Genomic DNA, 16,695 nt, shown 5'->3' with positions numbered 1-16,695 from the left:
CGAGATGGAAGGGACCTGCAGCCGGGATCTTTCCGGGGGAGTCTTTCACTGTGTCAGCGTGCGGAGCGTGGTTGGGAGCACTCCGCGATCTTCCTCGTTGCGAGCTTGGCCCGGAATTCTGCTAAATTGCAGGGAAGTGGACGTCATCGACGGAGAGACTCGCTCGCGGAGGCCCCCTTCCCTCGCCTGCCCCCCCCCGGCTGACCCCCTTTGTCTTCCCAATGAGATGCCTCAACACTTTTCCACTCCCCAGATTTCCGTTGCTCTCCAGCTACGACCAGGCCTACCCCAATACCCTCCTCATGACTCCTGCCGTTTCTGATGTCACTAAAATTACACCACCACTTTAATAACCCCATTATTCATCTCAAACTGCTATCTTACGTACAATTTTTATAATAGCTGTAAAGCACCTTGGAAATGGCGCAATATAAATTTCAATAAGATATCTTGAAAGCTGATTGCATTTGTTGAATTATGTGCCTTGTAATAATCATAGCGTGTACTGGGCGATACCTTTTTTAACCCGAATTCTGAGTTGTCATTGATTTGTTTATTTGTGTGACAGGACCATCCACAACTTTAAAGCTTTGGCTCAAGTGTTGGGATATCAAAATAATTTACTATTCTGTAATGATTACAATCACTACGTTGTTTCTATTGTGTTGTAAAAAAAAAGATTTTTTTAAAAATGGTAATTGTGGAATGTTAATGTATTCAAATGTTAATTAAATGCGTTTTGTTAATGCATAATTATTGCGCGTAAATTAATGATTGATTGGTATGCATCTTCTTATTTAAAACATAGTGAATTCAATTAAACAATAGATTTTCGCATTAATTACAAGTTATTATTGGTTTTCACGTTGTCGAGGGGTGTGTGTTATCAATCGTGATAATATCAATGATTCTCGCCTTAACATGTACTGATTATAACTTAATAAATGTGTAATTATGTCAGGTCAGGATACAGTTCTCGCAATTGAGAGATATGATGCATGAGTTAAGAAAGAAGCACTCGACCTTAATGTAAGTGTAGTGGGTTCAATTCAGGCACACACTGGAACTTTGGGAGGCAACACTATTTATTCTTAACACAACTCTTAACATAGGGTGGTGACTACCGACCTATCCTCGCTAACACACACCATCACTCGCTAACACTGACGCTCTCATACGACTCGCGTGGCCAAGCCAGGAGGGCTCCTGGTTGGCCACGCTGACTTGAGGCTTGATTCTTCTTCTTCTTCTTCACGAGGCGTCTTCACGAGGCATCTTCATCCCGGACCCGAGCCGCCCCGCACCAGGTGCGGAGCCCGCTTATATCCGCCTCGGCGGGCCTGGGCCACGCCCAGGCCACGCCCACCTTCTCGAATCCTCGAGAAGGCTCAGCCCCTGGCCACGCGACCCCCAAGATCCCCCTGGGGTCCCCCGCCCCCACCTTTATCCGGTCACGTGTCCGGCCGGGTTCATACAGAGTGCCATGGCCTGACACAACCCCCATGGCACTGGCGACAGCCTCCCGGCTCCCCGACCCGGCCGTGACGTCATTCCAATATACCCGACGTAGTGACGTCATGTGCGTACAGGCTCCCAGTAGTGACACTACAAGTCACTACATAAGCAACTTAAATATTAACTTACATTGACAACTGAAGCTACTTATCAGAATAGAACTACAGTACCCATGCAAATATACGTACTCGTAGATCTGTACTAAATGATTATAAAAGCATCAACGATTGTATGATACGATTATGCGATTTTAAAGAAAAGAACCAGGCTCACGATTCAAAACACAGTGTTTATGCGAGCATACGTTTCTTAAAATGTTTACCAAATAGTTTGAAAATCATCAACTATCGAATTTCAAGATTATGCAAGTAAAATAAATCTCATTAATATTTCAAAAAACAATATTCATATAGAAATCCGTGACGTGGAGTGGATGTGTGTCAGGGTGGCAATCATGAGCAAGGTTAACCCGTTATGATTTGTAGTGTGGTGTGAGTTGGTTCACGTGTGTTTTTCGTATGAGGTGGCGTCACCAACTGTAAGCAGTATGCTCATATGATGGGTGCATGTGATAGCGGGTGTTCATCTTTTGTTTTCACTGTACCCGAAAATACTTGCAGTCCCACAAGGGAGTGTTGATCGGTCGGCTTGGTCCACTGCGAGAGTGTGCTGTGACCACGCTGCTTGCTGTCTATACTCAGGGGCAAGGTAAGGTAAAATGTAAAAACAATGAGCCTACCTTTACCCTACCTTTTACCTTTACCCCGTACAAATTACCCGATTACAGGGTAATTACTGGGATACTACACATGAAAAAGGTTTATAATGGTAAATGCTAGGTAGAGCGCTTTATACATATAGAATACTCTCGATTCCAATTTTACACGCTTTCTTTGAACTAACTCTGTCTGTTGTTGTTGTCGTTGTTGTCGTTGTGGTATCCTCAAATCTTGTAACTCAATTTTAACCCACTTCCCAATGTGGCATCGACTGCAAACTTGGTATACTTATGTCATACTGATGATAACACTATATTCTATCATGAAAAAATGTGTTTTTAAACATTATTTTTATATGTTATGTTTCGGCTTGGGTCTAATTGTCCACGGTCAACTGACGTTGGCTGTAATTGGCCACGGTCTCTTATGTGAATGCAAGCTGCGGGGCCACGGACTGCGCCACAGAGCTTTTAGCGGTAAACAAGGTACCGTATTTACCGGGTAATACTTCGCGTTACCTTTACCCTACCGGGTAATTCTTCCGAGCGACCTTTACCCTACCCTTGACCTTACCCCTTGGCATGTCCACACCTTTACCCTTTTACCCGGTAAAAAGGGTAAATTACCTTACCTTGCTGAGGCCTACTTGGTCCACAGCTGAAGTGCGCTCGCGGCTCTCGAGTCCGCATGCTGCCAGTCAGCTGTTAGCTGCTGCGCCATACGCTCGCAGGTTGTATGCACGCCAGACTCGATCTGCATCTGGAGTACACTGCTGCCCTCGAACCAGCACATGCCAGTCAGTCGTCAGCTCTGCCATGTGTTTGCAGGTTGTTTGTACGCCAGGTTCGATCTGTAGCTGGAGCATGCTGCGGCCACGCTGGCCCAGCACGCTTCGATTCTTTTATCAGCCTTAGGAGTGGCTTGGTTCGCGAGCACCCTTGGTTGCTCCCTCCAGGAGGTCTCACGCTAAACAGCAGCCTGCACGTGACAATGCTTACACACTCCCAGCCTCTTCACATGTCATCCAATGTCAGTCAGTGGTTAGCTCAACCACCAACAGAACTTCCCAGCCTGTAGCTTGGGCAGTATTTCTGTCGACGCACTCAATACTGGCGTGTACCTCAAATCTCAACATGGGGAAGTTGCTTTGTGCCACCAAGGGCGTTTTGCCAACAATTCCCTTCCACCTCTCAGCTTCCAACAGTATTATATCGATAACTCTTTCACACCACAATAGCGCGACGAAGAGCTGCATAAGACACCTTGCCACGAATGGGCGCTTATCCGAAATTTTCCTCAACCACGTAACTTTATCGCAACACTACATTTCGAAGTCCTCGACTTTGCAAGACTTAACACCAAAAAGAGAAATACAAAAGCAAAACTTTCAGGGATACTTAGAGTCTTCCTTAGTAAGAACTCAACTTTTTAGCTAGAAATGAATTATATATGAATTATATAACGGAAGTCAAAATTAAACATTCATATATTCTAAAACAATGTAGGTCGTCTACCTTCATTATGAGTTGTCTCTAAATTGCCTGAATCATTTCAGAGAATTGAATTAGTTTAGAGCATAAACTACATTTGCTACAGCATACTTTATACATTCCTACTATGTCGGATGTAAAGTTGACTAATAGTGTAAGAACATCATCTACTTCTAACGGTAAACTGTTAAGTTCACATATTTACCAACCAACCTTCATTGTTATTTGAAAATGTTAGAATATATTGGTCTGTACATGGCTGCAAAGGTTGTTACGTTGTTTTTAAATTGGCAAATCTACTCAAATATGGTTATAACATGCATTGCGCAGTGTGCAGAGCCACCTCTGTTTCATTAGCACTAGTATTGGCCACACGACTGCAGTAGCCAGCATGTTGTTTTTGAATGAGTCATCTCGAAAGAGTTAAAAGGTCCAATGACTATTCATACCTGAAGCACAGCAAAGCAAAAAAACAAGACAATAAAAACGTGACGAACAATTAGAAAGTCGAGTAGTAGTAGGTTTTTACCCTTTAAACTGGTACAGAAACTGACACCTTTATACAAGGCATCATGCTTGCAATAACCACAACACAAGCAGTCAAAATGCAAACAAAAATAAACAACTCTGATGATGATAATGATATGCACTGTCCTTGAAGTTGATTGGTCCACACCCGAGACAGCCTTTCTTAGAGCCTAGTCTCTATTGGTGTTGGACCAGATGACGCCAAAAGGCGTACAACTCAAAGACAGCGCACTATCAGAGTATTGAGAGCTCGGGGTAGGCATTTACACTATGATACCTCCTTTACCAGTGGCAAAATATAGTAGTAGGTTTTTACCCTTTAAACTGGTACAGAAACTGACACCTTTATACAAGGCATCATGTTTGCAATAACCATAATACAAGCAGTCAAAATGCAAAGGTGTCAGTTTCTGTACCAGTTTAAAGGGTAAAAACCTACTACTATATTTTGCCACTGGTAAAGGAGGTCTCAGTGTAAATTAGAAAGTCGTTGGATTATCCAATCGACTTCATGAGTTCGGGGAGAATTGTGGCACAGTGGTTAATGCACTGCACTGTGAACGTGACGACCGGCCTTTGATTGTGAACTATTACTCATATCAGTGGGGCAAGTGATATCTGAACTGGTCAGACCCTTCCCTACATCAACAGTAATTGACTGAGTGGTGATTTATAGCTAACAGCAGTGCACTGAGATTACAGATTTTTTTTTACGATGCGCCTTTGAGCAGTCTAAAGTGCAAAAATACAGTGGACTGGCCAAACGGTTGTCACTTTAATGAAATCCAGACACAGTACCTTGCAAGTTGGGCACCATATGCGTTGAAACTACTGCATATGACAGAGGTAAGGGACATTGGCGAGGCGTGGAGGTACCAGTGGCTGCCTTTTGCGAGTGCGAGCAGAACTTGTGTGTTACCATACGTTACCTCGTTGATCAGTGCAAGTTAGTGGAATTACCTACCTGATGGAAAATGGGTAATATTATTATAGCGGGGCGAGTCTATCCATGACAATCACTGTTGTAGCCCCCACAAAGTTGTAAATACTTTATCGACACCAGGGGAAAATTAGTCGAGTCAACCTCCAGCAAGGATATGAACTCGCAACATTCTAAATTGTGTGCCGCACAATTAGACTTTTACTCAAATCTAGAATTAGACTTTTACCTGCTATAATAGTTCCGAGTATTGTAATTACTATAATACCAGTTTCTATATCAAATACAAAACTACAATAATGCATTAATAAAACGAATAACTGTTTAACACGTAGGCTTTCGCAACCAATATCCATAAGAGGTTTTTTGGTTAGATCACGTAAGTGTGTCGTTAAAACCCGCCACCACCCGACACAGCCAACTAGTAAGGGTTGTCACGTCAACAGAACATGCAAATTCGTCACAAGCTCAGCACACCGGTGTGTTGGAGAGCCACGCCACAACATTTACAATCTGAGTACGACGTTTCGCCAGTAATTACAACTAGCTTCATCAGGCGACATCCAAATTTGTGGAGGAGTTTAACTGTTTCGTTCCTTATATAGAGGCGATGATGTGGTGACCACTCTTCTGTGCTCTTGCAAATGTGGAGGGGGGGGGGATTAATGAGGCAACGCACATTATGCATCTACATTATGCGAGCCCTTTTAACTAGTCCTTCCTGTCTATTGTGTTAGGGATTACCAACGATAATCACTATTGAAGTACACTGCCCTTTGTAGGCATGCATTTAAATAATTTATTATTTTATGATTCGCTTCCACGCAGCACTAAGGCGGTAGCTATCCGAAAGGTTAAAGTTATTTTTATTTGATAATAGGTTTTTTCCTTTTTTTCTGGCGACAAAACAGGTGTTAAGATTTTTAAACACCAAACTGTCTGCATTAACCACAATGCTTGTGGTCAGAAAGCAAACAAAAAACACTCTAATAATATATGTATCGTCCTTGAATTTGATTGGTCCACATCAGAGACAGCTTTCTTTCGAGCCTCGTCTCAAACGGTGTTAGACCAGAGGACGCCAAAAGGCATACTATTATCAGAGTATGTTTTTTTTGTATTCTGGCCACAAGCATTGTGGCTAATGCAGATATGATTCATCGTAAAAGGTTTCAGTTTGGTGTTTTAACATCTTAACACCTGTTTTCTTGCCAGAAAAAAAATAGAAAAACATATTATCATATTTTGGTACTGGCAAAGGATATCCCATGATGTAGATTATTTTCATTTCTTTAAATTTCGATAGATTATCTCATTAGTCTTGGCCAGTAGTAGCTAGTTTTGCACAAACCTTCAACATTATAAAAGTCAATTGAGTGTCCGTGTTGGCACGCATATTCTGCTACTGCTGACAGTTGTATTTGGGATAATGTAATATTTATCTAATGTTCTTTCAGTCTCGTGCTAAACAATCGTCTTCTTTGCCCAACATAACATTTACCACACGTGCAGTTAATCCTGTACACGCCTTCTGTTGATAGCTTCGGTAATACATCTTTTGTAGCAGATATTAATTTCTGTATTTTATGTACTGTGCCAAATCTGCCTCGGATGTTTTCTTTTTCCAAATATCTGGCTAGTGTGTCAGTTACTCCCACAATGTACGGTATAATAATAGTTTTTCACCCTTTTAACTGGCAACAAAACGGACACCTTTATACAAGGGATCATGTTTGCATTAACCACAACACTTGCGGTCAAAATGCAAACAAAAAGACAACTCTGGTAATGAATGCACTGTCCTTGAAATTGATTGGTCCACACCCGAGACAGCTTTTCTTAGATCCTTGTCTCACTTGGTGTATAAATGTGTCAGTATTGTTGCCAGTTAAACGGGTCAAAAACTATTACTATATCTTGCTACCGGCAAAGGAGGTCTCATGATGTACGGTATTTTGATCGTTTTAATTACTTGGGCAATTTCAATGCTCTTGTTATTTGATTTGGTTTTGGCATTCAATGCCCTGTTGATTTGTGCATCATTGTAACCGTTCATTTGCAGCGCTTCTTTAACATGTTGAATTTCATTTCTCAGACTGTCACCATCTGACACTTTCTTAGCTCGAGGAATGAGCGTCTTGATAAGAGAAGATTTCTGTGCGGGGTGATGGTGTGACTGCATTCAGATAGGTATCAGTATCCGTTTTCTTTCCGTAAACAGGCTTGAAGTTATTGCTTTTGTTTCAAAATCTTCCATGTACAAATTCGATATCACAGGAGTCAAAGGAGAGCCCATTGCTGCTCCTTACTTTTGTTTATATGAGTCACCTTGCCACAAGAAGTGTTCTTTAGACAGTGTTCAGCTAGTCTTGGGATATCTTTGGCTAAACCTTAGTTCGTTACCAGAGTGTCGAGTAATTTAATTGACTCGTTGACCGGAACCCTAGTGAACAGAGAGGTCACATCAAAACTTACGAGCATATCATTAGGGTTAAGCTTAATATCTTTAATTATATTAACGAGATGTTCAGAGTTTTTGATTAACGAAGAGGTCCTACCTATATAGGGCTGTATTGGTTTTGTTACGTATTGTGCTAATTTTTATGTGGCAGAGCCTATTGTATTAACTATGGGTCTTATTGGTGCATCAGGTTACTGAATCAAAACCACCAAGACTATATAGGCTTCCAAAAATTAACGAACTTGATGTCACATTAAGACCTAACGAATAATTTGAAGTTGGAATTAATATGTAAATGTACATTTTACGCCAAGAAAAAAATACTTTGCCCCATGTGAGGATCGGACTCACGACCTTCAGATTATGAGACTGACGCGCTACCTACTGCGCTTATGAGGCTGATAATTTATAAGTTTTGTTCTAATTGGAATATCTCAAATATTGGCATTCAATTGGAAGGTATAAAGAGGCACAACTAACACGTTCCTTCGGAGTGGGCTGGGAGGAACTTGGTTGGACAGCACATTCCTGCGATCCGTGTCACGCGGCGCAAGCTGCGTGGGCGGTGCGTCACGTGGTGCTGAGCCCTCCCGAAGCACTCTATGAATTACAAATCGAGGGCGTGGCTATGCACGACAGACAAATAATCCCTGGTGGGCAGTGTGGAACTGTTGTTCCTACCTGTAAAACTATTCCCTTTTTTGTTAAACCGTAACACAGTTTTATAACTGACTGTATGGACATTTAAATATTTAAATACAGTATATTGCGTTCCGTGCGACTTATGGACAGGTCTCAGGAACGGAACCAGTTTGTTAGTTGGGGACTGCCCGTATCTAATCAGAGACTGGCCTGTCAGTTTATTGTTTTAAGGCCCCATGTGATAAATGCAATGTTCAGGAAATCATATAATAATACCACTTGGCATGTGTGTGAATGTGTGTGCAGAACACTGTCCTCATCAAAAATCAAGACAAGTACTCATCTTACTACATCACACAACCTGCAGTACAGTATGGGCCAACTTCTGGACACAACTGCTGCTGCTCAGGAATGGAGCTCTTTCTTGGGGCACCAGGCACTGATCAGCCTGGCTATATTTTGCATAATTTTCCTGGTTCTTCGGGCTATACTCCAGGAGGTAAAGGCAACTAAACGCCCATTGGACTTTCCTCCTGGCCCAAAAGTGATACCATTTTTAGGGAATGTGCCTCTGTTTAAGAAACCCGATGTTGCCATAGAGGAAGTTACGAAACAGTATGGAGAGGTGTGCAGCGTAATGGTGGGCAAGATTTCCATGGTGTTTGTGAGTGGCTACCAGGCAGTAAAAGAGGTCCTAGTGCATCAAGGGCATGAGTTTGCAGACCGGCCAAACATCCCCCTCAACAAAAAAGTCAACGGAGGCCTAGGCATTATTTTTGCTCCATATGGAAAATATTGGATGCAACATCGTAGGTTCACTCTGTCAACATTGCGGAATTTTGGACTTGGTAAGTCATCCATAGAACAAACCATTCAGGCAGAGGTTGGCTTCTTAATTGAGGCATTTAAACAGAAAGGATCGGCATTTGACCCTCACTATAACTTAAACAGTGCTGTGGGAAACATAATTTGTTCCATGGTGAAAGGGAAACGGTATGAATACAGTGATAAGCAGTTCCATGATTTTTTGCACCTCATTGAAAACAATCTTCAGCTCCAATCAGGGCTGCTGGGAACTTTATGCAACTTCTTTCCCTTCTTGATGGATTTTCCTGGACCGCAGCAGAGAATATTCACAAACATGGCAAAATCTAAACAGTTTATTCGTGATATAATATCTGAACGCCATGCAACAAGAGATCCCCTCAAGCCAATGTGCCTGATTGACACCTACTTGTCTCAATTGGAGAAAGAGGACAATCCCAACAGCAGCTTCTCAGAACAGAGTCTCATCATGTTGACGTTGGACCTTTTCACTGCTGGCGCAGAGACGACCTCCACCACATTACGCTGGGGCCTTCTCTACATGATGATGCACCCTGAAATACAAGCCCAGTGCCATGATGAGATTGACAAGATTGTGGGATCAGATCGACTACCATGCATGGAGGACAGACACAGTCTGCCCTACCTGGATGCTGTGATCCATGAGATACAGCGCTTCAGTAACATTGTTCCATTCTCGGCCCCGCATGCAACCACCACAGACGTCAAGTTACGCCAGTACTCGATTCCAAAAGGGACGATCATAATGGTGAATATGAAATCGGTTCTGAGTGATGAAAATCATTGGAAAACCCCATACGAATTCAGTCCAGAAAACTTCCTTGATGAGGATGGCAAGTTTGTAAAGTCAGATGCCTTCCTGCCCTTCTCTGCTGGTCCCCGTGTCTGCCTGGGGGAAAATTTAGCAAAAATGGAGCTCTTCCTTTTCTTTGCATCTCTTTTGCAGCATTTTGAGTTTATCTGGCCTGATCTGGTCTCTCCACCAACCCTGGATTATATATTGCAGATCACCAAGGCTCCAAAATCTTACAAATTGGGGCTTCATCTCCGCAATTGAACATAGTTTAAAGAGTGCTATAGTGTGTGCTGGTTTGAGTCTATAATGTCCAAGCACACATGCACGCATTGGAAATAGGTTATGTTAAAAAAAAATACATCACGATAGGTGAAAGAAATGGTATAAATCTGTTGTACAACAATGAGTGAATCAATTTAACTTTTTCTAGTAAATCGTTTAATCATGTTACGTTAGTTTATAGATAGAGATGATAGTTTTCTACAAACATCTTCCATTACTTCAGCGAATTTGCCCAAAAATAGTTAACCTTCATTTCATACATTCTTTCACAAGTCACCCGGGGCCCGAGTACATAAATGTAGAAATAGATAATGAGACAATGCTCCCCTGTTCATAGTCTATTTATAGGTGGCAGTGAAATTTCTGGTGACAATTACATTGTGACTTTTTTCAACCATTTTATACATGCAGTAAATGCATTAGAAAACATATATAGACACCATTACAATAGAAACAACTAACGACTCAGCTGTCTTCATAGGCTTGGATAAGGCATTGATACAATTGATCACCAAATCCTGTAAACCAAGTTAGTGATATTGGACTTATTTAAGTAGCAGTAGGTTGGTGTCTAAATTACTTTGATAGTAGAAAACAATGCGTAACATTGGTCAATCCTTCCTCTGGGTTTAAAAAACAAACACATGCCAAACAGCCACTCAATTACAACCACAGAAAACAACCGCTCAAATAACCACGACTATAAACAACTATTACCACTAAAACACATCAACAAATGCACATGACAACCACAAAATAACGCAAAAATAAATCCACAATCAAATCCTCAAACACAAGTATACATTCTAGATTTGAAGCTTTCGTGGCTGCAAGGATTCATACTCTTAGTTCTTTCGGTAAAGTCACGTAGATAAAAAATGAAATTAAAATTAATAAAAATAAAACAATAAAAATCACGACGTTTCGGAAGCAACACAAGTCTCCGTCATCAGGAGGGACCGTCACAGCCAGATTTGCTGCATTTTTTACCTACGTGACTTTACCGAAAGAACTAAGAGTACAAGTATACATGTCATTGTTATTGCCTTATACAAAATGCAACACTGGTGTTTATTCGTATCTTACATACTTGTCTCAAACTATTTGGTAATACCGTGTGAGCAATGATGCACAGGCACAAATAAGAAAATAACTCAATATGATACTGGCAAAAACATTTTGGATAGTGGCTAAAAGGTCCCATAGAGAAACAAAAATCACATCGTTAATAATTCTGCCTAACCGGAAACATTATAAACGATGTTTTAGGCAATGGGTGTTCTTAATATCAGATATTATAGAGAGGGAAGATAAATAAAGAGCATAAGAGTTGGAGACTGGACTTTACTTATAATAATTACATTGATAAATGTATTCCTGATGAACAGTATTTAAATTTGCATATGAAGAGTGACCTTTATAAAAAAAAATCTCATCAGGCTCCATAGTATAAAGTGGTCTAACTCTTAACCATACAAAATTACGTCGAACTTTATTTTCCAAGCAATCAGTATAAGTTTCCCATTACATCTATCTGATTTGTTCATGCTGGAACCGCCCTTGTATTCTGATACGCAACAACTGTAATGTTATTTTTTAATATAAATTTCTTTACCTCCTTAGATAGTTCGCAAGAGCCATGCATGGCTAGTTGCCCTCCAGTAACAAATAGTGTCCACACTTCCCCACGTAAGAGGCAATTCTGAAGATCATTGTGGGGTATCACCTCCCTATGTTCTCGTTGACGTGATCCTTATATCCCTTCCACTTCAAACCAAATGTATTTGATATGCCATCGAATGTATCAAACGGTATAAAAACTCAATACAGGTAATCCCCGACTTACGATGGCCCGACTTACGATATTTCGATCATACGATGGCGATAGCGATACGACAAAATTGTTAAATATTTTTCATTTCACGCGGCAGGCAAACGCAGCAGTGTACGAGGTACGATACTGTACGTTGGGACGCTGCCGGGATGTACGCATGTTAAAAGGTTTGATAGCAGATAGGATTGTTTCCTGAAAAAAAACTTTCTATTAAATTGCGGTTCATATAGGTAGGCTAAGAATTTACCTTGATTTTTTACTTTACATTTTACTGTGCAATACAGTATTGTAATTAATAAATACATACAGTATATAGTTTATACAGTACGGTACTGTAAATTGCTCTGTTTTGCTAAATTATCACCATTCTTTAAGACTCCTGGGTAGGCTAGGCCATCTTCGACTTACGATATTTTTGACTTACGATGGAGTCGTAACGCATCTCCATCGTAACTCGGGGACTACCTGTATTTCAAGAGTCGCAATAACGGCATGAATCAGTCCTTAAAGAGCCGCATGCGGCTAAAGATCCACAGGTTGCCAACCTCTGAACTGGTATATTGCTGCAGTCTCATGACTGCAGTAAGTACTCCATTTTGACTTAAGACTTTCGTGAATGCAGGATTTAATATTCATTGTTCTTTCGGTAAAGTCACGTAGATAGAAAAAATAACAATAAAATAATATTCACTTAATTTATTTTATTGTTATTTTTTATACGTGACTTTACTGAATGAACCATAGAATGTGCAGTAAGTACTGTCAGTCTCAAACTGAAGGTTGTTAGTTCAATCCTTAGTTTACTCTTAAAAAGCCAGTATAAACGAACAAGATTAACCTAATGGCAGAATTTGTTTTGATTGCTCCAAAGAAAAGAATACATCACTGTAGGTGTCTTCATTGGGATAATTTATGATAAAGTCACGATTACTATAATGAATAGAGAAACCCAACATGTTTTGCATTAGTTGATTAACAGTGGAAACCAACTTACATTTTGTAGTAGAATATATGTGAGTGTTTGGTAGAAAAAATTTAGCTGCAACATTGATATCGATCGATGTGTAGTGACATAAGAAGGGAGGGGCTGTTGGGGGCTCTGGGACCCTGGGCGGGCCAGGCGCTTGGGCCCCTTGGCGCCAGGCGCTGGGTTCCCAGGCGGGTCAGACGCTTAAGCCTCTTGGCGCCAGGCGTTGGGTTCCCGGGTGGCCCAGGCGCTTAAGCCGCTTGGCGCCACCAACGGGGGGGGGGCTGTGTGTGCTCTGTGGGATATCTGGGGGCGCACACGGCCCCACCCCTCGTTGGGGACTAGGCATAAAAGGGGAGCTCCCTGGACGGTCAGGGCCAGTCGTATCTCAAGACCCAAGACCCAAGACCAGCCATCTGAGGACCCTGAGACGCTGTGAGAGCCAGTGGTGGGACTCTGGAATTCCCGACTCTACGACCTTGTGAGGGCGAGTTCCAGAGCGTAGCCAGAGTAGTGTATCTAGGCTTTGTACCGAGGCTGTGTACCTGGGAGTTGTTACAGAGTATCAGGACTGTTGGACTGTTGGAGTGCTGTTGGATTGTAATAAAGAAGTTACCTCTACAAGTGTCTCCGGAACCCGTTACAGATGTATATTTTCCCAACAAAATGCCATGGCACTGTTATGGAAATAAAACATTTAGTGTAAAGTAGGATTAAATATGAATTGCCCCAATCATATTAGGCATTTTTAAACTCATTGCAATGGTGATGAGGAAAATTCGAAATTAATTGTTCATTGCTATTTGAGAATATATTTGATTAAGGAAACAATACCAGAGACGGGAGTCTAACTTGACGTGATAGCTACTTCACAATGAAAACTCGAGGTTAGCTCAGATCGTGGAATGTGCCGGATATGCTCTCTACTCTGAGTGGCAATTATAGTGACATACTTTGCCTGCATTAGGCACAGAATGCGAGCTAAGAAATACGCAAACTTTATTTCTGAAAAAGGAAGACATTGATGGCTGAGCTGTGGAGGTCCAATTACATTTTCAGGATCTTTATGGCCTCACAAGAGATTGTTATACGAGTGGGTTGCATTCTGAGCAAGAGACCAGATGGAGTGGAGTGGCCCAAAATGCTAGAAGAAGCCCAGAGGTGGGCCAGAGAGCCAGGGGCCCAGAATGAGCAGAGCATGGCAGATGAGGGTCAGATCCAAGAAGATCCAGAGGAGCCAGGGGCAACCGTGATGTTCACATTAGCTGGGTAGCTTGCGCACCCGTGCTTGTAAGGCTGACCTTGATCGAAGCCGTACATTGCACGAGAGGTATTGTGATAAAGCTGTGAAGGAATTGCGGTGAAGCAGTGGAGAAGCTCAAAGCTAATTGTCAGGATTCCAGTTTTTAAAGAGTATAGAGACGATACATACGAAAAGTGAGATTAAGGAGACTCAAAGTTAGTGCTGCAGGAAACTGAAAAGGAAACACATTTTGAGGTGGATAGAGGTTAACACGAAACCATATTGTGCTAGGTCACAAACTAAAGTGACTGTAAAACTACAAGTATGTGAATAATTATCACGGTGAAGTCATGTATGTACGTCGGACGATCAAAGGAGGCCAACATCATCGTTCTACACATCGTCAAGACTCAAGACCCGACCACACCTGGCCAGTCACCAGCTGCATCAACCACCTGGCTGCCATGCCGTCATCCATAAAGCTGCCGTCTTTGCATGTCAGGAGACATTGTGTGCGAACGGCATTTAAACAAAAACGTATTTTACTCATCAATTAACTTCAGTCACCAGTCAGAAGCTTCCTACACTTCTGCCGTGTCGCCTCAACTGTGGTGTAGAGGCCATCTGCTACAGACTGTACATTGAAATAAATACGAATTCACAATTATCACACCCTGACATACTTAACCAATCATCAGGATTTCATTATCACATATTATATTGACATTCAGCGGAACGTAGAAACTAACGAGTTCGTGGCGCCAATTATATTCTGAATTTACTATACACCAACATTAAGTGTGCTTCATATTGAGAAAGATACATTCTAGATTTGAAGCTTTCGTGACTGCAAGGATTCTTACTCTTAGTTCTTTCGGTAAAGTCACGTAGATAAAAAATGAAATTAAAATTAATAAAAATAAAACAATAAAAATCACGACGTTTCGGAAGCAACACAAGTCTCCGTCATCAGGAGGGACCGTCACAGCCAGATTTGCTGCATTTTTTACCTACGTGACTTTACCGAAAGAACTAAGAGTACAAGTATACATGTCATTGTTATTGCCTTATACAAAATGCAACACTGGTGTTTATTCGTATCTTACATACTTGTCTCAAACTATTTGGTAATACCGTGTGAGCAATGATGCACAGGCACAAATAAGAAAATAACTCAATATGATACTGGCAAAAACATTTTGGATAGTGGCTAAAAGGTCCCATAGAGAAACAAAAATCACATCGTTAATAATTCTGCCTAACCGGAAACATTATAAACGATGTTTTAGGCAATGGGTGTTCTTAATATCAGATATTATAGAGAGGGAAGATAAATAAAGAGCATAAGAGTTGGAGACTGGACTTTACTTATAATAATTACATTGATAAATGTATTCCTGATGAACAGTATTTAAATTTGCATATGAAGAGTGACCTTTATAAAAAAAAATCTCATCAGGCTCCATAGTATAAAGTGGTCTAACTCTTAACCATACAAAATTACGTCGAACTTTATTTTCCAAGCAATCAGTATAAGTTTCCCATTACATCTATCTGATTTGTTCATGCTGGAACCGCCCTTGTATTCTGATACGCAACAACTGTAATGTTATTTTTTAATATAAATTTCTTTACCTCCTTAGATAGTTCGCAAGAGCCATGCATGGCTAGTTGCCCTCCAGTAACAAATAGTGTCCACACTTCCCCACGTAAGAGGCAATTCTGAAGATCATTGTGGGGTATCACCTCCCTATGTTCTCGTTGACGTGATCCTTATATCCCTTCCACTTCAAACCAAATGTATTTATTATGCCATCGAATGTATCAAACGGTATAAAAACTCAATACAGGTAGTCCCCGACTTACGATGGCCCGACTTACGATATTTCGATCATACGATGGCGATAGCGATACGACAAAATTGTTAAATATTTTTCATTTCACGCGGCAGGCAAACGCAGCAGTGTACGAGGTACGATACTGTACGTTGGGACGCTGCCGGGATGTACGCATGTTAAAAGGTTTGATAGCAGATAGGATTGTTTCCTGAAAAAAACTTTCTATTAAATTGCGGTTCATATAGGTAGGCTAAGAATTTACCCTGTTTTTTTACTTTACATTTTACTGTGCAATACAGTATTGTAATTAATAAATACATACAGTACATAGTTTATACAGTACGGTACTGTAAATTGCTCTGTTTTGCTAAATTATCACCATTCTTTAAGACTCCTGGGTAGACTAGGCCATCTTCGACTTACGATATTTTTGACTTACGATCGAGTCGTAACGCATCTCCATCGTAACTCGGGGACTACCTGTATTTCAAGAGTCGCAATAACGGCATGAAGCAGTCCTTAAAGAGCCGCATCCGGCTAAAGAGCCACAGGTTGCCAACCTCTGAACTGGTATATTGCTGCAGTCTCATGAGT

General features: G+C 41.2%; 1 protein-coding gene across 1 annotated transcript; it reads left to right on the top strand.

The window, feature by feature from the left end:
* Positions 1-5,009: 5,009 nt before the first annotated feature.
* On the top strand, positions 5,010-14,904 carry LOC133359053 (cytochrome P450 2C20-like). The gene is made up of 3 exons (XM_061577432.1): positions 5,010-5,098; positions 7,288-7,382; positions 8,602-14,904. Exon 3 carries the CDS (start codon positions 8,669-8,671, stop codon positions 10,196-10,198), a length of 1,530 nt encoding a protein of 509 aa, XP_061433416.1. The 5' UTR covers positions 5,010-5,098; positions 7,288-7,382; positions 8,602-8,668; the 3' UTR covers positions 10,199-14,904.
* Positions 14,905-16,695: the final 1,791 nt, after the last annotated feature.

This window comes from Lethenteron reissneri, chromosome 64, assembly GCF_015708825.2.
Source record: "Lethenteron reissneri isolate LAM-NWPU_2019-01 chromosome 64, ASM1570882v1, whole genome shotgun sequence".
NCBI lineage: Eukaryota > Metazoa > Chordata > Hyperoartia > Petromyzontiformes > Petromyzontidae > Lethenteron > Lethenteron reissneri.
Note: the sequence above shows the minus strand (reverse complement) of the source record. Positions and strands in the feature narration are given on the sequence as shown.